This window comes from Rana temporaria, chromosome 12 (genome assembly GCF_905171775.1).
Source record: "Rana temporaria chromosome 12, aRanTem1.1, whole genome shotgun sequence".
Lineage (NCBI taxonomy): Eukaryota > Metazoa > Chordata > Amphibia > Anura > Ranidae > Rana > Rana temporaria.
The window spans coordinates 120142043-120164006 of NC_053500.1; the positions used below are offsets into that span (position 1 = coordinate 120142043).

General features: G+C 45.0%; 1 protein-coding gene across 1 annotated transcript in view; it reads left to right on the forward strand.

Annotated features, from left to right (window-relative positions):
- ZHX3 (zinc fingers and homeoboxes 3) overlaps nt 1-13208 on the forward strand; it is a 32352-nt gene extending 19144 nt beyond the window's left edge. Inside the window, exons 2-3 of the mRNA XM_040330401.1 lie at nt 5283-8142; nt 12750-13208. Of these exons, the coding sequence (XP_040186335.1) occupies nt 5415-8142; nt 12750-12760 (2739 nt within the window). The 5' untranslated portion in view covers nt 5283-5414 and the 3' untranslated portion in view covers nt 12761-13208. The remainder of the gene's footprint in view (nt 1-5282; nt 8143-12749) is intronic.
- The last annotated feature ends 8756 nt before the right edge of the window (nt 13209-21964 follow it).

Below are 21964 nucleotides of genomic sequence, written 5' to 3' on the forward strand. Positions count from 1 at the left end.
AAAAGAATAGGAGACATGCAGGCGCTCTCAATCAAAGAGCCTTATTTTTGTCTTTTTGAAGACAGGGTAGTCCTAAGTCAGGATCCCCTGTACCTACCTAAGGTGGTAACGAAATTTCATAGGTCACAAGAAATTATTCTTCCTTCATTTTGCGCAAATCCACAGAACGAAAGGGAAAAGACCTTCCACTGTTTGGATGTAAGACGCTGTTTGTTGAGTTATTTGGAAAGGGTGAGCGAGTTCAGACGCTCATCTCACTTGCTAATTAATTTTTCAGGACAGAAAAAGGGTTGCCAAGCATCTAGAGCCTCTATATCTAGGTGGATAAGACAGGCAATTTCATTAGCATACATTAAGGCTGGCAAAACAGTACCTAAAGTCAAGGCACATTCCACGAGATCTATAGCAACCTCCTGGGCAGAGAGAGCAGGAGTTTTCAGTGGAACAAATCTGTAGATCAGCAACGTGGTCAAGCCAGAACACCTTTCTCAAACACTACCGTGTGGAACTTCTGTCACCCCAAGACTTGACGTTTGGCAGAAGAGTCCTGCAGGCAGTTGTCCCGCCCTAAAGTAGGCCTGAGGGTTACTTGCTTATCTCTCAAGGTGCCGTCCTGGAAGACGACTTGAGAAAATACCAGTTACACTTACGGTAGCTGTTTTTCTGTAAGTCTTACAGGACGGCAGGCCTATTTCCCACCCTGAGGAATTTATATGGTTTGTATTTTTATATACTGGTTCCCGTGCTCTAATGGTGGTTACTTTATCACTAACTGAGGTGCACGGGGAGGGGCGGGGCTTTTAAACCTCTTTCTGATTGTGTTTCCTGTCAGGTGGAGCCAGTCTACTCTCAAGGTGCCGTCCTGTAAGACTTACAGAAAAACAGCTACCGTAAGTGTAACTGGTATTTTATCTACAGCACGTGTGTCAAACACCAGGCCTGTGTGTCAAACCTGGCCCTCCAGGAAAGCTCTATGTGCATCCCCTGTCAGAACACAATACATACAGAAAGGAAGATTGCTCTACTAATGCTGGATAGTTAGTACGTCGGCTCCTCCTGAGCTGTCAGTTTTCCTTTTCATTCAGCCCTGCTGGGTTGCATTAAAAGAAACTAGTGTGTGCCAGCCTTTACCCTGCAACATCTAAGGCTCAGAACTCTATTAGGTAGATTCAGGTACGTTGGCGTAACTTTGCGGCGGCGTAGCTTAAGGAATTTAAGCTATGCCGCCGTAAGTTAGCGAGGCAAGTACATGATTCACAATGTACTTGCCTGCTAAGTTACGTCGGCGTAGCCTGAATCGGTGGGCGCAAGGGTGCCTAATTCAAATGTGTTTGAGCGGGGCGTGTTTTATGTTAATGGCGCTTGACCTCACAATTTTTATGTTTTTTTTCTTACTGCGCATGCGCCGGGCGCCTACATTTCCCAGTGTGCATTGCGGCTAAGTACGCCGCACGGGCCTATTGATTTTGACGTGGACGTAAACAACGTGATTCGCGGACGACTTACGCAAACGACGTAAAAAACTCGAATTTCGACGCGGGAACGGCGGCCATACTTGACATTACTATTCCAATAGGGCCTAGCTCTAACTTTACGCGGGCTATCTCTTACGTAAAAGTACTGCGTCGGCCGGGCGTACGTTCGTCAATTGGCGTATCTCCTCATTTACATATTATACGCCGACCGCAATGGAAGCGCCACCTAGCGGCCATCCAAAATATTGCAATCTAAGATAGGACGGCGCAAGCCGTCGTATCTTAGATATGTTTAAGCGTATCTCTGAGCATACACTTAAACATAAGTCGGCGTAGATTCAGAGTTGGGTCGGCTTAGCTACTGATAAGCCGGCCTAACTGTTTATGAATCTACCTAATATATGTGTCAATATGTCAATTGTGACGTCTGCTTTTAGCTTCTTTTTTGTAAATTGGAACTAAAAAACATTTCACCTAATGCAAGTGTTGCTGATTGTTGGGCATTAGTCTGCCGTGCTGCGTTTGAACTTTAAACCTTGTTCTTTGGTGAGTTTGTTTCTCTATAGAAAAAGGCTGTGATCAGAGTGAAGATCATTCAGTTTGGTGCTATGCCCAGAAGTATTTAATTATTCAACCCATAATCACAACTTCCACTGCCTGAACATTTTTCCTGCATACGTAAATATGAGCCCGGGATCTCCATGTACTGTACATTGATGAGGGGAGAAAAGTTCTTATATTTTCATTTATTTTTTGTAACTTTTTTTTGTACATTTATTTTGTGTGTAGGTTTTTAAACCTTTTTGCTGCATTTCAATGTATAATTCCTCCTCCCAACACCCTACAGCGGATATGGGTGCAGTGGAGCTTATTTAAAGGAGTTGTAAAGGGGGAAACATTTTTTTCACCTTAATGAACTGTAGTGTGTTTCTGCAAAAAGCACCAAAAAACAGAGGTGTGACCCAGGCCTGAGATGTTTAGTAACATAATGGGGGTAAAAAAACAAAAATTTGTACAAAAAGAGCAAATAATCGGTACTGTAAGGGGTTCATTTTTTTTTTTACTGTTGTACAGTGAAAGTAATATTTACAGTAGCGATTTGCTCTTTTTGTACTATAAAGGGCTAATTCTATTTTTTTTTTTTAAACCTCATTATGTTACTGGCCGATTAATCGGTTTATGAAAATAGTAATCGATTATGAAATTAATCGATAAGTTGTTTCGGCCCTAGTCTAATCTGTAATTTGATGCCTTTTGGAGATTTTTCCATCTTTTCTAGGCTTCGTTATGCACATTAATTCAAATTTTTACCTGGGGTGCCCAAACTTTCGATCCCCACTGTAGCATCTGCCATATGATTATGTCCCCTCCCCCAGGAATAATCACTTATGACAGGTTCCCTTTATTTGCTGTTGTAGCCCACAGTCCTTTTTAACCACTTCCATACAGGGCACTTGCGTACCTTCCCGCCCATGCCAATTTTCAGCTTTCAGCACTGTCGCACTTTGCGCTTTGCAATTGCGCGGTCATGCTACATTGTACCCAAACAAAATTGGCATCCTTTTTTCCCCACAAATAGAGCTTTCTTTTGGTGGTATTTGATCACCTCTGCGTTTTTTTTTTTTTTTTGCGCAACAACTAAAAAAAGACAAAAAAATTTGAAAAAAAATTAAGTTTTTATTTTTTTTCTGTTAATTATTTTTGTAAATAAGTAAGTTTTCTCTTTCAATTACGGGCACTGATATGGCGGCACTGATGAGATGGCACTGATGGACATCGATGAGCTATTACTGACGGGCACAGATAAGGTGGCACTGATTGGCGGCACTGGTATGCGGCACTGATGGGCACTCATGGGCGGCACTTATGGGTGGCACAGATGGATACTTATGGGTGGCACAGATGGATACCTATGGGTGGCACAGATGGATACCTATGGGTGGCACAGATGGATACCTATGGGTGGCACTGATAGGTGGGCACTGGGCACGGATGGACACTGTGGGGTGGCACTGATGGACACTGTGGGGCGGCACCTATGTTGCCAGTCAGTGCCCATTTGTGGGCACTGATTGGCATCTTTTTTTTTTTTTTGGGGGCATTTTTTTTCGTTTGCCCTTCCCTGGTGGTCCAGGGTGGGCTTCCCTGGTGGTCCAGTGTGGCGATCCGAGGGGGTGCTGCGCTGATAAACAATCAGCGCGAACCCCCCCTGTCAGGAGAGCAGCCGTTCGGCTCTCCTCTACTCGCGTCTGTCAGACGCGAGTGAGGAAGAGCCGTCAACGGCTCTTCCTGTTTACATCGTGATCAGCCGTGGTTGGACACGGCTGATCACGTGGTAAAGAGTCTCCGTGAGAGACTCTTTACCGAGATCGGTGTTGCGGGGTGTCAGACTGACACCCCGCAACAACTATCGCCGCGATGCGCGCCCCCAGGGGCGCGTAGCGGCTCAGAATCCTGAGGACGTCATATGATGTCCGGTCAGGATTCTACAACCACTTTGCCGACGTCAGTCTGTCATTGGCGGGCAGCAAGTGGTTAAAGCAGTGGTAGGTAACCTGGGGCCATCCAGCAGTTGCAGAACTACAAGTCCCCAACATGTCTCTGGGAGAAATTGTAACTGCCAGTCTTGCAATGCCTAATGGGAAATGTTGTTCCCCTGGTTGCCCACCCCTGCTTTAAAGCGATAAATATTTTTCTGAGCTGCTACCTTGTAAATCTTGTAAATAACTGTCACTGTAAGGATTGTTAAGCTGAAACATATGCAATGTGTTGCAATTTAAAGTCGGTTTGCAGCCTAAACTTTTGGGAAGGGGTTGAACCTTGGCCACAATACTAATGTTTTCTGGTGAGCAGATCTTCACCTTACTTTCTGTCCCAGTGACCCCTTCCAATGCAGGATGTAATAATGTGTGAGCATCATTCACTCCTGGAGTAGTGCAAGCTCAACCTGTGTGATGACTTGCAGGCTGGGCTCACAGGAAGTGGGCAGACTGATGAGTGATGGTCTGGCCTGTGCAGGACCTCCAGCACCGGACTGATGTCTGGGACAGCGCGGGGGGAGTTAAACTTGACAGATGGTGTCCTAAAGTTTTGAACTTGAGTTCCATTTTCTTGTGCTGCTACTACATTATTTTTTTTATTTTTATTTTTTTAAGTGTATTTTGTGCGTGTACTCGAGAGAGGAGCCAGGCTGCAGGAGTTGGGAGTAGGCAGGCCTGCCCCAGAGGCAATCTGCCATCTTTCTCCATGCCTCGGGTGGCAATGGCGGGTGCGTGAGGGGGTCCTCCCACACAGCCCGCCCTACCTGCTCCGCTTTGAAGCCCAAAGGGGCAGAGGGACTCCCTATAAGGGAGTGAGAGGATTAGCCCGCTCAACCAGCCCCGTTAGTCCTTCGCCTCTCTTTTTTAGAGACCGCGCGGTCAAAGTGCGTGCATGTTAACCCAATTTTGAGTGCGTGTAAGTGTGGTGTTTTTTTTGTGGGAGGGGGGTGGGCGTACTAAGCGCAGGCTTACCTCGCATAGCACACCCAGCGGGAGACAGGCTGAGACCACCAAACTCAATTCACATGTAGCCGAGACCGGGATCCGAACCCCTAGCTGCAGAGGTGAATGGCTTGTCAGCGCAGTGCCAATCGCGTTGAGCCACGACAGCTCTACATTTTTTTTTTTAATTACAGTTCCAATTATGTTGTTTAATTTTCTTCTTTGCCTCACTAGTAATTAATGGCTTTGTTGTGTTTTCTATTGCTAAAACCCTGAACAACATATTTTGTTTACAAAGTAATCTGATTAAATTTTTCTTCTTTAGGTCTGTGCCAAGTCAAGCTGAAGTCTTGTAGATCAACCTGCTCAAAGAGTAATGCCTTATCGGTGGTCATTCTGAATTAAGACAAACGCACACCACTTCCTTCCTTCTGTGGGAAGAAGAAAAACAGAAATCATGGCAAGCAAACGGAAGTCTACAACGCCTTGCATGATACCACTTAAGGTTCTAGCCCTCGATGGTGGCACAGACATTGCAGAAGAAGATGACAAGGACCAAAGTTCTACAGAGGAGCACCAAGATATACCACCAGCTGCAGATCTTATGGGTGACGGTCATGAGCTGCTCTCTAATGGACATGAAAATGTAGACGGTCTGAGTTTTTTTTGTAAATATTGTAATTTTGGTTCTCAGGAAACAAGCCCTTTTGTGGAACACATGAATACGAAACACCTTGACTTTAGGGACGATCCCTCGTATGTTTGCATCGCATGTAGCTTCTTGGTGAAAGATCCTAAGGAACTAGAAGCTCACAATGCAGATTCTCATCCTGGGGATCCAGATCTCTCCTGGACTGTGGCCAAGCATGAGAGCTACACTGTTGTGGAACAGAGTCTTGGTGGCGAAGGCATTGACCATGATGAACCTGTACGCCATGGTGACGAACTTGTCGATGACTACTCAGAAGTGTCTATTCTTAAAACCCCTATAATGAGGAATTTTAAAAATAAACAGGAGACAAAAAAAAATACCATAAAGGATAATGGTAACGGTGTAAGTGAGGAGCATTATAGAAGAGGCCGTTCAGGCACAAGGAGCGGAACAGCATTGATGAGCAAAGTAGCGAACAACATTGTAAATTCTTCAATAGTAAATGGCCCCATAATAGGAACAGTACCTGTCTTGCAAACTGGGGTCGCCCAGTATGTATCTATAAATGCAACTCAGCCTGTAATACAGCCAAAGATTCTAACACCAGTACTGCCCAAACAGTCTGCGCAAAAGTCTCATAGTTACCAGCTTCCCAATGAAAAGTCTCTTCCAAAAGTGATGATTCCATTGAGCAGCATTCCGACATATAATTTGTCCATGGATTCCAATTGTTTTTTGAAAAATTCTTTCAATAAATTCCCTTACCCCACAAAGGCTGAACTTTGCTATTTGACAGTTGTGACAAAATACCCCGAAGAGCAAATAAAAATATGGTTTACTGCTCAAAGACTTAAACAGGGAATCAGCTGGTCACCAGAGGAGATTGAGGACTCTAGAAAGAAGATGTTTAATACCATAATCCAGTCCATCCCCCAACCCATGCGGCAGCCTACTATAACTGTTTTGAATGCTCCTCTTGTAACCAATGCAAATAATGTTCAGCATCTCATCCATGCCACCCTTCCTAGTCAGATTGTCAGTCAACCTCAAGGGACTGGTGGCTTAATAGTAACTCAGCCTATTCTTACCAATGGAATTCAAGGAGCTGTTACTTCATTGTCTTTAGGAGTAGCGCCTCTTTCTGCTACTTATTCAAATGAGTTTGGTGAAGAGTCCTTTACAGCTGATGGAAGCTCCGCTTCATTATCAAGTCTTTATGAAAGCATTCGAATTAAAAAGTCAAGTCATCAGCTGAACGCCCTTAAAAACAGCTTTGGTAAAAGTCATTTTCCTTCCCATGGGGAAGTTGCGAGGCTGACTAGAATTACGGGCCTCGCAACAAGGGAGGTTAGAAAATGGTTTAGTGATAAACGCTATCACTTCCGCAACAGACCAGCCACCTCAGACCCCAACGAGCAGCTACTTGATCTCCATTCAGATTTGGCGTTTTCTGTGGGAAACGAGCACGATACCGATTTTGCACTTCCAGCAAGCAGCCATACGCCTTCACATACACCATCACATACCCCTAGGAGGCAGTCATGGCATCAGGCTCCAGACTTCACAACCACAAGATATAAGGAGAGGGCTCCAGAGCAGCTGAGAGCTCTGGAAGGTAGCTTTGCAAATAACGACACCCCTTCAGATGACGAAGTGACCAGGTTGCGAAGCGAGACCAAAATGACAAGGCGTGAAATTGACAGCTGGTTCTCAGAGAAACGCAAAAGGGTTGCTGAAGAACTCAAGAGAGAAAAGGCTTGGCATGAAAAGCATGATGAAGGAACTGAGAACGCAGAGGTCAAGACTGCTGAAGACGTGAAGGCTTCTAGTTCTCCAGTCATGGAGCGAAAAGTAAACCCAATAAAGATTAATCTAAAGGCTCTTCGGGTGACAGATACAGGTAACACAGACAGCTTTAGGGATGATCACAGAGATGGTGGTAGTAGGCCATTTACTCCTCACAAACCTAGAACTATTAAAAAGACTGCCCAGCAACGAGATCATTTAAGACAATTGTTTGTGGAAACAAAGTGGCCAGTCCAGGAACAGTACGATTACCTGGTAGAACAGACCGGACTGTCGCGCTCAGAAATTGTGCGCTGGTTTGGGGATGCCAGGTACTCTTTTAAAATTGGCCATTTAAAATGGTATGAGGGCTACAAAAAAACCTATTTGGAATCTAAGCCTGTGACTATGCAGCCAATCTTGGACTATTATAGCGAGCATCAAGAACTTCGTGAAAGTGACATTGAATATCTGTGTGATCAGACTGGTATGTCCTCAGATGAAATCCAGAGCTGGTTTTCAAAACGGCTGGTGGAAGTCGAACAAGGCGGAGATGAGGAGGGCGGAGATGAGGAGGGCAGAGATGAGGAGGGCAGCGATGACACCCATGGTGACACGGTTGAAAACCAGAATACAGCACAGGATTCTTTATCGAAGGTATCGGAAAACGGTGAATCCTGTGAGCCGATGACACATGAGTGCAGCACTGGTTCACCGCCAGAACAACCGCCATCTGTTATACCACTTGGTAAGAAATGATATCACTGTAGTTATCTGTGCTAATTGTGATAAAATCCTGTCTATGCTAGATTTTGCTGATTTGTATGCATGTTTTTGCTCTTTCTAGCCTATGTTATACTACAGGGGTGACCAACATTTTAACTTTCCTTGACCACATTGGAAGAGGAGTAATTGTCTTGGGCAGCATGTAAAATGCACCAACAATGAGAGCCGATGAGTAGAAAGTCAGGCGGATAACATGATACCGATCACGGATATAGATAATGAACCTATATGAGTAATGAAACTTTGTTTTTATTTCTTTTATTAAAGTAAGAGGTCAACATAATACTAGTGCAATATTTGACACTGTTTTTGATCCACTAACACAGGGGGTCTCCAAACTTTCTAAGCAAAGGGCTAGTTTCTGTACAAGCTTTTGGGGGGCCGGCCTGTGGCCAGTGTGAGTAGAAAATTCCCCCGGCATCAGTGCCTCATCGTTGATTTTAATGGAAAGAATAGTGCCCCATAGTTAACAATGAGAGGAATTGTGCTCCATCATTGGTGGCAGTTGATGGAATTGTGCCCCAGTGGCCAGAGAAAGGCAAGCAAAGGGCCACGTCCTCCCCCTTAGGGCCCTTTCACACGGGGCGGATCAGTAATGATCCGGCCCGTGAACCTCCGTTTGCTCAGCGGGGATCGCTCCGTTGATCCCCGCTGAGCCGGCGGATGACAGGGCGGTCCCCGCACACTGTGCAGGGACCGCCCTGTCTTTTCTCCGCTGTCCCCTATGGGGGGATCAGATGAACACGGAAGGAAAAATTAGGATTTTACTCCGTCTGCAGAATCGGATGAATGCGGAACCGGGCGAGATGTTCATCTGCTGACACCCGCAATCTCATAGGGACCAATGTATGTCCCTTTTTCATCTGTACAGGAAAGGGCCCTAAGCCCCCATTCACATCTAGGCGTTTTAACGCCTGTAGTGCTACGCCGCTGCCGCCAGAGGGATGAGAACACATGTCCCTCTATGGAGATGGTTCACATCTCCACGCCGGACGCCTGCCGCCTGAAAAAAGGTCCCGGACCTTTTTTTCAGGCGGCTTTCGGCGTTCGGCTAGGAGATGGCAAGCATCTCCATAGAGGGGGTCAATCTGGGGCACATATAGGCGGACAATACCGGCGTTTTGTCGCCGCAAATCGCGGTACAAAACTCCGCTATTTGTACCGCGATTTGCGGTGAATGTTCACCTTGTGTATTTTTTTTTTTTTTTCTTTCAACAAAGCAAAGTGAAACACTCCAAGAGCACTAACTGCTTGCAACACATGAAGATGGAAAATGCTTGTATACAGTATTTTATTTAGGCTGTGCTTGCACGCACAGCGTAGTGATGTGTTTTACTGCACTATAAAAATGCAGGTCACTGCTAGGACACACCGAAAACTGTTTCCTACGTGTTCTATTCACAGTGCAGCACACAGGTGCAGTGAGCTGCAATAAAATGCATACATGCTGCATTTTAAAGGTGCACTGGGAGGGAATGCATGTCACTGTACAGCAGTGCAGTGCACCACGCTGCTGTACAGTCACATGAAAGTTCCTACAAAAAAGGAGCTGTGTAATGCGCACCAAACCGCTGCCAGACCCTAAAGCCATGGTGTGCATGTGAGCCACTTGGGCTGCAAGGAAGTGTATTCCTGTGCCTGCTGCTGTGAGTCCTGGCCAGGAAGGAGCCATGCCCATGTGTAAGTGCTGGTGGGTGGAGTGAAATCCATTCAGATGCGGAGCCCTGGCCCCGATTGGCTGACTGACTTTAACAGCTGCGGGAGCCAATGGCACCACTGCTGTTTCAGTCAATCAGGAGTGTCCTGGACAGCTTAAACATTAGTGGAGAGTGATGGGGCTCAGGTAAGTAATTAGGGGGGTGTTGGGGTGGCTGCTACAAGGTTTTTTTAATCTTGATGCATAGAATGCATTAAAGGGGTTGTAAAGGTAAAAAAAAAAAAATCCCCTAAATAGCTTCCTTTACCTTAGTGCAGTCCTCCTTCACTTACCTCATCCTTCCATTTTGCTTTTAAATGTCCTTATTTCTTCTGAGAAATCCTCACTTCCTGTTCTTCTGTCTGTAACTCCACACAGCAATGCAAGGCTTTCTCCCTGGTGTGGAGTGTCGTGCTGGCCCCCTCCCTCGGACTACAGGAGAGTCAGGACGCCCACTAACACACAGCTCCTTTTGCTATCTGCAAAGTAGAGAGTGTCCTGACTTGCCTGCTCGCCCCCTCAAGAGGCTTTCTCCACACCAGGGAGAAAGTGTCACGTGTAGCCTCACTCCCTAGGGAACGCTTGACCTCCTTACCGTGCTGCCTAGTGGTTAACCCCTTCACTGCCAGTGTTATTTTCACAGTAATCGGTGCATTGTTATAGCACTGATCGCTGTAAAAATGAAAAATGTGTCAAAAGTGTCTGATGTGTCCGCCATAATGTCACAGTCACGATAAAAATCACTGATCGCCGCCATTACTAGTTAAAAAAAAAAAAATATATATTAAAGCGGTTGTATACCCGCATTTTTTTTATTATTTTTTTACACCTGAAAAGTAAAAGCCATGCACCGCATACTAGCTCATTATGAAATACTTGCCTTAAAACGAGGTGTAGGGAACTTACCTGGTCCACGCCGAGCGAGATGTCATCTTGCTCCGGCGTGTCTTCCAGGTATCGCTGCTCCAGCGCTGTGATTGTCGTCACTCCTGCACATGCGCGCGGGAGATTTCATTCTGGCAAGGGCCGTCAGCGGCCGGCCCTTTAGCCGAGGATCCCCCCTGCGCATGCGCTGCCGCAATCAGCGGCGCATTGCGAGGGGAATATCTCCTAAACCGTACAGGTTTAGGAGATATTCTTTATACCTACAGGTAAGCCTTATTATAGACTTACCTGTAGGTAAAAGTCAAAAAGTGGGTTTACAACCACTTTAATAAAAATGCCATAAAACTATCCCCTATTTTGTAGACGCTATAACTTTTGCGCAAACCAATCAATAAACGCTTATTGCGATTTTTACCAAAAATATGTAGAAGAATACGTATCGGCCTAAACTGATGAATTATATATATATATATTAAAGAAAAAAGTTAAAAATAGTGGATTTTTTTTTTAATTGTCGCTCTATTTTTGTTTATTGCGCACAAAAATAAAAACCGCAGAGGTGATAAAATACCACCAAAAGAAAGCTCTATTTGTGGGGGGAAAAAAAGGACATCAATTTTGTTTGGGAGCCACGTCGCACAACCGCGCAATTGTCAGTTAAAGCGACGCAGTGCCGAATCGCAAAAAGTGGCCCAGTCTTTGACCAGTGTAATGGTCCGGGGCTTAAGTGGTTAAGCTAGTGCATTGTTGGTTCACTTACCTTGTCCTTCTTCAATTTCTCTTCTAAATGTTTTTTTTTTCTCCTGAATTTCTCACATCCTGTTCCTCCTCGGTAAGCTTTCCCCCATCACCTAGCTGGGGGTTAGTCAGCCAGAACGGCTTACCGAGGAGGAACAGGAAGTGAGAAATTCAGACAAAGGGGGGGGGGGGGGACATTTCAAAGGGAAATCAAAGGAAAGGTAAGTGAACCAACAATGCACTGTGAGCTTATTTAGGAAATAAAAAACAAATCTTTACAACCCTTTTAAGCTTTGACTAAATTAACCTGGAAGCTGATTGGTTTCTATGCAGAGCTGCACCAGATTTTGTGCCGATGGAGAGTATTTCGGGCACATTAACCGGTTGCCGACCGCCGCATGTATATGTACAGCCACAGAATGGCACGTACAGGCATATGGGCGTACATGTACGTTTCCGCGGGTCGGGGGTCCGATCGGGGACCCCCCCGTAACATGCGGCGGTCGGAAACCCGCGGGGAGCGATCCAGGATGAGGGCGCGGCACTGGCCATCGCTCCCCAGAGCTGAAGATCCGTATGTAAAGACGGCTTCCCCGTGCTTCACTGTGATGGCGTATCGATCGTGTCATCCCTTTTATAGGGAGATTCGATCGATGACATCAGACCTACAGCCACACATTTATTATGGCAAAAAGTAAAAAATATTGATTTTTTTTCAAAATTGTCGCTCTATTTTTGTTTATAGCGCAAACAATAAAAACCGCAGAGGTGATCAAATACCACCGAAGGAAAGCTCTATTTGTTGGGAAAAAGGACGCCAATTTTGTTTGGGAGCCACGTCGCACGACCGCGCAATTGTCAAAGCGACGCAGTGCCGAATCGCAGAACCTGGCTTGGGCATTTAGCTGCCTAAAGCAGTGTTTCTCAACTCCAGTCCTCAAGGCGCACCAACAGGTCTTGTTTTCAGGCTTTCCATTATTTTGCACAGGTGATTTTATCAGTTTCACTGCCTTAGTAATTACCACAGCAGTTTCGTCTGAGGGAAATCCTGAAAACATGACCTGTTGGTGCGCCCTGAGGACTGGAGTTGAGAAACGCTGGCCTAAAGGTCCGGGTCTTAAGTGGTTAACAGGTATTTTGTGTACTTGAGTCTTTTAAACTAGGACTCAAACATGAGGTGATGTGCACACTTTATTGTTTCTGTATGTTCTATTTTGCCTGACATGCAATTTTATTTTTTTATTTTTTAGAAACGGACTGAGCACCAGCAAAATACAAGATGCTGTTAACCCAGAGGACTAAAGTGCCCCCGGTCTCCTTAGGGGTTCAGATGGCAATGGAGCGTCTTGTTTCTCACTGCTAGGTAGCAGGAAGACCTAATGGGCATCTTAGCACTACATAGAAAATAATGGGACCTTGTTGCCTTGATGCAATTTCTGGCCAATAGACGTTATGTTTTCTCTCATTGTATATACCATAATGCAGGTTTTCAACTTTTGCCCCTCCCAGTGACCCCCCCCCCCCTTTTTAGTGCTTTCCCACCCCCTCCTGTCCTGTTCACTGTATGTTTATTGGTACAGGCGCTTATTTATATAATGTCAGAATAATATAACCATTTCCTATTCACAGACTGATTTAATACAAAACTTTCTAGTTGGAAACCTGCTTGGACTAATGCTTTGTAAATAAAGATTTGTTTTTGTTTTTTTCCTCCCCTTGTTCTTCGATACAGAAATGGTGATTGTGTGCTATGCATATTTTGTATTTGGTAAGGGTATGGGCACCGGGGATTTGGTATGTGAGCCCAAGGAGCTTTATTGTATGCCGAGCTTGGCAATTTCAGCCGACGGAGAGCTGTACTAGGACAGGGTGACTGATCTCCTGTACTCACTGGGAAGACCTACCGGTGTATACAGGCAGGTGTGATTCTCATTGTCCTTTTAGGCCTCATTCACACTTGGTGGACTCCGTCGCTACTGTCGGCTCAGCGGGAGATCAGTCCGCAGATCTCCTCTGAGCTGACGGATGACAAGCTCCTCTCTGCTCACTGAGCGGGGAGGGGCTTGTCGGGCACCGCTGTGTCCTATGGAGCGATCTGATGAAAACGGACAGCATGTCCGTTTTCATCATATCTTACCCGATCCGATCCGCATGGACGGATGGGGACGTGGCCCCCATACATCAGTTTTTAGCGGGTCGGATGTCAGCGGACATGTCTCCGCTGACATCCGACGCTCCATAGCGATGCATGGAGCGGCCGTTCAGGTCCGTGACAGACGGCCCCGAACGGCCCTAAGTGTGAATGAGGCCTTACTACTTGTTGCACTGTGTTTGCTGAGTGAAGCACATAGCGGAGCTTCTCAGGGAAATGTAAAATACCTGCAAGTACTAATACAGTGGAACCTCGGATTGCGAGTAACGTGGTTAACGGGCAATACGAGCACTGCATTTCTAAAAATCCAGACGAGCAGGATTCGGGCCAAAGGTGGGGGGCGCCGGAGCTCAACCTGACCCCGGCAAACCTCTTAAAGACTCAAACTGAGTCTTTCCAAGGTGTACATAGGTCGGCAGAACTGGCCTTTCCGGCAGTTTCCAAGGCTCTCCGGCGCCCCCTGCCTCTGGCTGCATGCGGTATTGCATGCCATTGATGTGGAACAAATTATTTTTGTTTCTATTGACTTCAATGGGGAAACTCTCTTTGATATGCGAGTACTTTGGATTACGAGCATTCTGGAACGAATTATGCTCGTAATCCGAGGTTCCACTGTATGTCATATGAAGGCAAAACTTTTTTTTGTTTATTTCTCCTGTCAGATTCTGATTTTGTTGCCGGAGTTGTAAAGCAAATGGTATTGGACCGGTTGAAAACTATTCAATGACACGTTTTGTTTAAATTTCTTGGTACTGTTAATCGATCTATTCCAGTAGATTGACTTAAGGACTAATATTACATAGGAATGAGAAATTTGCAGTACCTCTTTGCCTACAGGGGTATATGGTACTGGAGTGTGTTTTTTTTTTTTTTTTTCCTAAATAATAGTACGAAATGTTATATATATTTTTTTATTTTTTAAAGAGTTTACATGGTAACATAGTCTGGTTCAAAAAAGACACAAGTCCGTCTTGTTCTAGTTTAGAAATATTAGTGTTCTTTTATTGTTAGTGGTAATCTCCACAGAGGACTAACGGAATATTATTAATGAGGCAGGCAATCTATTCTGCATCTCATCAGTGTCATGACTTTTTTTTAGGGAAATTGATAAAATGTTTGATTACAGCCGTAGTTTAACCCTTTTTAGTTTTTAGAAACTGAGCTTCTCTTTTCTTATTGCATGAATATGATTACAGCTGCCTTGCCTGTATGTATGTGAGGCACGGTTCACCTTTTATCCAGTGTTCTTGACTCCTTTCCAAAAGGAAGGCAGTTTCTTTCCCTGGAAGGTGGTGATGGTGATTGGTTGGATCACAGCGACTAATGATTATCCCTTTTACTGACTCCTCCTTCAGAGCATCAAAGGATGTAAACACTATATGGACTAGGCAGTTGGAGACTGGATTTATATGCAGAAGAAGCTGTCTGTTTGGGACTACTGTATTTATCGGGGTATTGCGTGCTCGGGGGCGTATAGCGCGCACCCCTAATGTGGACCCGCATTTCTGTAAAAAAAAAAAATTTTAGTACTTAGTTTTAGTGTCCTCGTCGGGTCCGTCTGCGGCTTCGGTGGTGTCCTCGTCGGGTCCGTCTGCGGCTTCGGTGGTGTCCTCCTCGTCGGGTCCGGGGTATGGCGTCTGTCTGCGGCTTCGGTGGTGTCCTCCTCGTCGGGTCCGGGGTGTGGCGTCCGTCTGCGGCTTCGGTGGTGTCCTCCTCGTCGGGTCCGGGGTGTGGCGTCCGTCTGCGGTGGTGTCCTCCTGCGCTGTTACCCGTCGAATCGCCGCTTCCCGCACTCAGTTTGAATGCCTGCGCCGACATATACCATCGTGCAGTACACTCGGCCAGGCTCGCTTTGCGCGTGCTCACGCTCTGTGACATTTATGCGTGAGCACGCGCCTGGCCGAATGTAGCCGAGTGTACTGCACTCGGTAACTGTTGGCACAGGCATTCAAACTGAGCGTGGGTATCGGCGTATATCGCGCACCCACAATTTCCCCTTATTCTAAGTGGGGGGAAAAATGCACGATATACGCCGATAAATACGGTATATTGGATACTTTACTAAAATTTATGAAAGCAAGCCTGTTTGCCATATTAAAGGTTACATTGGCCTAGCTCTGACCAATGGAACTCTGTATAAACTATACCTGGTGGTTGTGCCTGGAAGCTGGAATTTACTAAAGCAGACACCACAGTGATTTTTCACTTGTGTCCAGTGCTGAGTGGCTGTTCTTCTGCATTGTGAACACAGGAGAGGTCGGTTGCTTTGCATGAGCACCATTCAGAGAATATTCTCCATATAAAATAAATGCTAAGTGTTCTCTGAGGTGGAGAACATTACATCACTGCCCTGCCTCCCTACTTTGTCCAATCGGAGAACGCTTTGCACTCATTCAGACAATGCAGAGTGCCCTCTGAATGGTGCCCATGCTGAGCGGCTGACCTCTCCTGTGTTTACAGTGCTGGAGAACAGCCACTCAATATGGGGCCCAGAAGTTTGTGGAGTTCACTGGAGAAGAAGTGTCTGCGTTTCAGTGTGATTTCTAGTTTGCAGGAGTGTTGGCCAGGCACCCCCCCCCCTTTTTTTTCTTTCTAACAAACTTTTTTTGATGTGTCTCTTTTAGGCAGATTTTAACTAGAGTTTAATTTCCAGACTGTCAACTCATGTGATTGAACATGTAATTGCCATCATCCCTTGTAGCGTAAAAATCCTCTATTTGGAATTTAAGGCAATAAAAAAGATTTTAAATTGAATAAAATTCATTTATTTTACAAACATTTATAAAAAAAAAAGTTAATTGAAATTTCAGCATATTGAGTACAAATATTAAAAAGCATTGCATAGTGAAAAAAAAATAAAGTGATACTGTCCGCTACATAATTCGGTGACCACCGGTACAAACAGGCGGTGACAAGTGGTGGTTAACCGCTACTCCTTTTTTTTTTTTTTTATCGTCTTCAAAAATCCCAAATAGAGGTTCTTTACATTATTACAACCCCCCCCCCCCCCTGCTAAATACTTAAAGGGGTTGTAAAGGTTTGGCTTTTTATTTTTAAATAGGTTCCTTTAAGCTGGTACATTGTTTGTTCACTTATCTTTTTCTTCAATTTCTCTTCTTGTGCCCCTTTCACACTGGGACGTTATTCGAACGAAGCCTCATCTGCAATCCCAATGTGCTGGTAAAGCACCGCAAAGACTCTAATGTTTTAGGGCGTTTTTGCAGTGTGACAGGGTAAGGCATTTTTACAGCGCTTTCAATTCATTTCAATGTAGAGGGGTGTTTTTGGAGTGTTTTTTCAGCGCCAAAAGCTGCTCCAAAGTTGATGATGTTTTAACATTTGTAGTGATACTACTTTTAAAAGTCAGGAATTCAGACCCCACTAACAGGGAAAAATGAATTGGATGCACACAGGAGGAGGCTTTCTATTTAAAGCGGGGGTTTACCCACAAATAAAAAAAAATTAAATTGCATCTAGGAGAGCCAGCATACTAAGGACATTACATTTCGGCAGGTAATTTTTTTTTTCTTTCTCGGTACATACCTTTTATATCCTGATGTTGTCCAGGGCTTCCGGGTTCCGATGACTCTGGGACTGGGCATTCCTATTCTTCCGTACGATGATTGACGTCTTGTGAAACAGGTGACCTGTCGCACAACGCGCGTCACCAGACATCGGGAAAGAGCCGAGCTGCGAGTCGGCACTATACGGCGCCTGCGCAGTCAGCTCTACATGGCGTACAGTGTCGACTCTTAGCTCAGGTATTTCTGGAAATCTGACGCGCGTTGTACGTCAGGTCACCTGTTTCACAAGACGTCAATCATCGAACGGAAGGATAGGAACGCCCAGTCCCGCTGTCATCGGAACCCTGAGGCTGGGATAGGAACGCCCAGTCCCGGAAGCCCTGGACAAAATCCGGATATAAAGGTAAGTACAGAGCAAAAAAAAAAAACCTGCCGAAATAAAATGTCATTACTATTAATGTAAAAAAAACGTTTTTAGGGTGAACCTCCACTTTAATGGAGTTTTTTTTTTTTTAATTATAAGCACATTGTATATGCTTTTATGGCTGACAGGTTCACTTTACATCAACATTTCTCTTTAACAGAACAAAGTAATAGCTGAGTGGAAAATCTTGGGAGTGCAAGAATAGTTTTTAATATTTTTTTGTTTATTGTCTAATTGTAGCTGGAATGTTGCAAAGCACACTGAAGAACCCAGTGATGGCTTTGGGCATCAGTCATCACCTTGAGCCATAATTGACCTGGGGCTGTAGTTATTCTGTAAGGTTTCAATGATTGGTTACTCATAGCAACCGCTCTTTCTTTTCGGACAATAATTAATCATTTGTATTTTATTTCTTGATATAAAGCTGCTTAAAGTGGTTGTAAAGGTTCAGGTATTTAAAATAATAATAAAAAAAAAAAGTCATACTTGCCTCTCCTGTGCAGTTTATTTTTGCACAAAGTAGCCCCGAATATCCTCTTCTGGGGTCCCACGGTGGCTGTCTCGGCTCCTCCCCGCAATAGATAACCACCTCTGGGAAGCTCTCTCCTGAAGGGGTTACCTTGCGGGCACGTGCCTGTGTCATACACTCGGCGTCCATAGCTGCCATGTGTACGACTAGGCCCTGGTGCTCGCGTCATTGAATTTGACTGACCGCAGCGGGAGCCAATAGCTGCACTGTTATCCATCTATCCAATAAACGCAGAGACTCCGTGGAGAAGAGGATGCCGGGGACACGCAGAGCAGGTGAACTGGCTTAGGTAAGTAAAACGAGGGGGCTGGGCGGGGGGGGCCTGTGATTGCCAGGTGTTTTTTTTTTTTAATCTTAATGCAAAGGATGCATAAAGGTGAAAAAACACGAACCTTTACAACCCCTTTAAGGGATGAACCTTTAAAAACAAAATGTTTATATATAGTTTGATCAATTGGGCATCTTTTTATATCAGCTTGTTATTGTACAGTATTCACATAATCTGCATAGCAGTCATCACAGTATATTTCCAAATGCTTGCTTAACCAGAATTGAATGTCGCAAGTCTAGTCCTATAACTACCAGACACTCCCAAGCAAACAAGTATTCTTTAAAGTGTTGTAAAGGCAGAAATGTTTTTTTTAAACTTCTATGCAGTAAGGTAAAAAAAAAACTTCAGCATGCAGCCCCCCTAATACTTACCTTAGCCCGATCTAGTGATGTCCATGAGAGCCAAGGCTCCCCTGAGACTCTCCTCATTGGCTGAGACGCAGGAGCCATTGGCCTGCTTGCCAATCACAGCCAGTGAGGAGGAAGCAGGGGGTGGGACTGAACCAACAGCTGTGCTCTGGGGGATCTTGGCAAGGAGGAGGGGCCAAAAGCACCGGCAGGGGGGGGGGGGGGACCCGAGATAAGGAGGATTGGGGCTTCTCTGCAAAACCACTGCACAGAGCAGGAAAGAGATATATATATATATATATATATATATATATATATATATATATTTTTTTTATTATTTTCAAGAAAAAGCTGATCGACCTGGTACAATCAGCCTGCCCATACATGGGTTGAATCTCATCCGGTTTCTGAACTGGCCAGGATTCGGACCATCTATGGCTGGCTTAACAAGCTGAAAAAAAAAATTGCTATTCAAAGGTTCAGAAAAACAAAGCGAATGCCCCACCCATTGTGCAGTCCAGAAGTTGTGTGGCATGCTAAAGAGCAAGTGTTATTGTGTTGCCACAATGCATGGGAATGCACCTTTGCCATGTGTAATGTGAATGGCACCCCAACATATTGTACAGTAGAGCACAGCAACATGTTGTGCATTGCTTTGAATAAAGGGTTTCATATGATGTGGTGTGTTGGCAGCTGCAATGCACACAGACACACCGCTTTAGTGTATTAACCCTTAAGATGACCCGCGATACTAGATCAGTGCGCTTTGGGGTATGTGAAGGTGCATGGGACTGTTGCTGAATAAGCCCCACATTTGTTTGATGATTACGTAATCATTCATTTTTGTTCTTTGCTTGTTTACTTTGTGCTTTGCTATTCCTCTTAAAATGCACTAGTTCAAATGCTATGATGATGTTGAGTAAGGCTAACCATGCATTTTACAACTTTCTTGTACAATTTTCCTTATAGCTTTACCAAAAAAAATGTTATATGAGATCAAACCTAAAAAAAAAAAAAAAACACTTAGGTAGATTTAGAAAGAGTTAGGGCCGGCTTATCAGTAGATAAGCCGACCTAACTCAGAATCTATGCCGACTTATGTTTAAGCGTATGCTCAAACAGAGATACGCTTAAACATATCTAAGATACGACGGCTTGCGCCGTCCTATCTTAGGTTGCAATATTTCTGCTGGCCGCTAGGTGGCGCTTCCATTGCGGTCGGTGTAGAATATGTAAATCAGTAGATACGCCGATTCACGAACATACGCCCGGCCGACGCAGTACATTTACGCCGTTTACGTTAGAGATAGGCTGCGTAAAGTTAGAGCTGGGCCCTAGGTGGCGTTGCAAATGTTAAGTATGGCCGCCGTTCCCGTGTCGAAATTTTTACGCCGTTTGCGTAAGCCGTCCGTGAATAGAGATTTACGTCCACGTCAAAATCAATAGGCCCGTGCGGCGTACTTAGCCGCAATGCACACTGGGAAATGGCGCCCGCGCAGTTAAAAAAAATGTAAGGTCAAGCTCCATTAACATAAAACACGCCCCCTTACACACATTTGAATTAGGCGCCCTTACGCCTGCTTTAGACTACGCCGCCGTAACTTAGCAGGCAAGTACTTTGAGAATCAAGTACTTGCCTAGCTAACTTACGGCGGCGTAGCCTAAACACGCTAAGCTACGCCGCCGTAAGTTTACACCAACGTCTCTGAATCTAGCTATTTGTATCCAGTCTGGTAGGCCCTTGCACACTACATAGTTAAATGAAATTGTACAGGAAAATTGAATAATGTATGGCTATGGCTAGCTTAAGGTACACACCCCAGCAGTCACTTGATAGAAGAGTGGATCCTTCATCGCTACAGTTGCTGGAAATTTTGGTATATATTTTGGCAAATTTTGAGCATTGGGAATGGAGGGAAAAAAATGTGCAGTAATTATGTACGTTCTGTTAAGCCATACAGTTGGCATGGGAGTTGAATGTACATTAGCCTGAATTGTTTCTGTGCTGCATCAATGAGTCAAATGTTTTTGTGGCAAATACCTTGCTGCAAATGTATAGCCAGTTAAAAAAAATTTAAATAAAGTTTAGTTTTGGATGTCTGCCAGTTTCTCTTCTGTGGCTCCAGAAATGAGACCTCCTGTCTTCCCATTAGAGAGTTCCCACAGAACAATGGAACAAGGGACACAGATCGGTCTCCTCTCTCCCTGACAGGACGTGGATCTGTGTGTTTACACACACAAATCAACGTCCTTGTCTCTGTAACCGCCGATCGCGGGTGCCTGGCGGACATCGAGAGCACCAGGCAAGCGCATCGGCATCTCAGTGATGCGGCGGGCACGTGCGCGTCCCCCCCCCCCCCAGTGGCTGGAGGCCGTATATAGACGACCACCCGGCAATTAAGATCCACACTGCGGCCGTATAAAGTCGTACGGCCGTCAGGAAGTGGTTAAAGGAACCTATTTAGAAAATAAAAAACAAACCTTTACAACCCCTTTTAAGTGCATGAGACTTGGAAATTCTGGTGTAAAGATCTCCCACCAAAACTGCCAGCGGTTAGAAAAAGCTAAAGGGTGAAGGATAGTAACTGGTTTCCCTGATTGCCCACTGCTGACACCTTACCCACTCCGACTTACCCCTTCATTGTCTCCACTGGAGAGCCAAGAGCAATGGGTTTACATTTAGAGTTGTAGACTACACGGGACTATGGGCTCTTCCTCAGAGGCTCTGTTGTATCTCTAGGCACTGGGTGCTTGGAGGGAGTGCAGGAAAGGTTTTGGTCGCGGAGGGAGCATGCCATCAAGCGGACCTGTTACTTTGACCTAAGTGCGAACAAGCAGGTTTGCTTGAATCGAAAGCTGCCCAGATTGGAAAGTCGGCAGAAATAACATAATGAAGTTACATAAAAAGAGCTCCAATTTCCCTGCAATTGATTCAATGTTTTGTTACGTGAATGCAGTCTTCTGTTTTTGTTTGCTTTTAGTAAATCTGTCCCCCCTTAACAATTAGTCTCAATAATTACATCCTCCCTAATTTTGCCCAAAATGAAGATATGATGTTGCATGCCAAGTACGTTGGTGTGATGCAGTGTCATTCGTAGGGAATGGCACCGTAACGCACCTGCCAGCCGATGTACGTTTTAGTGTAACGTGCATGTGGT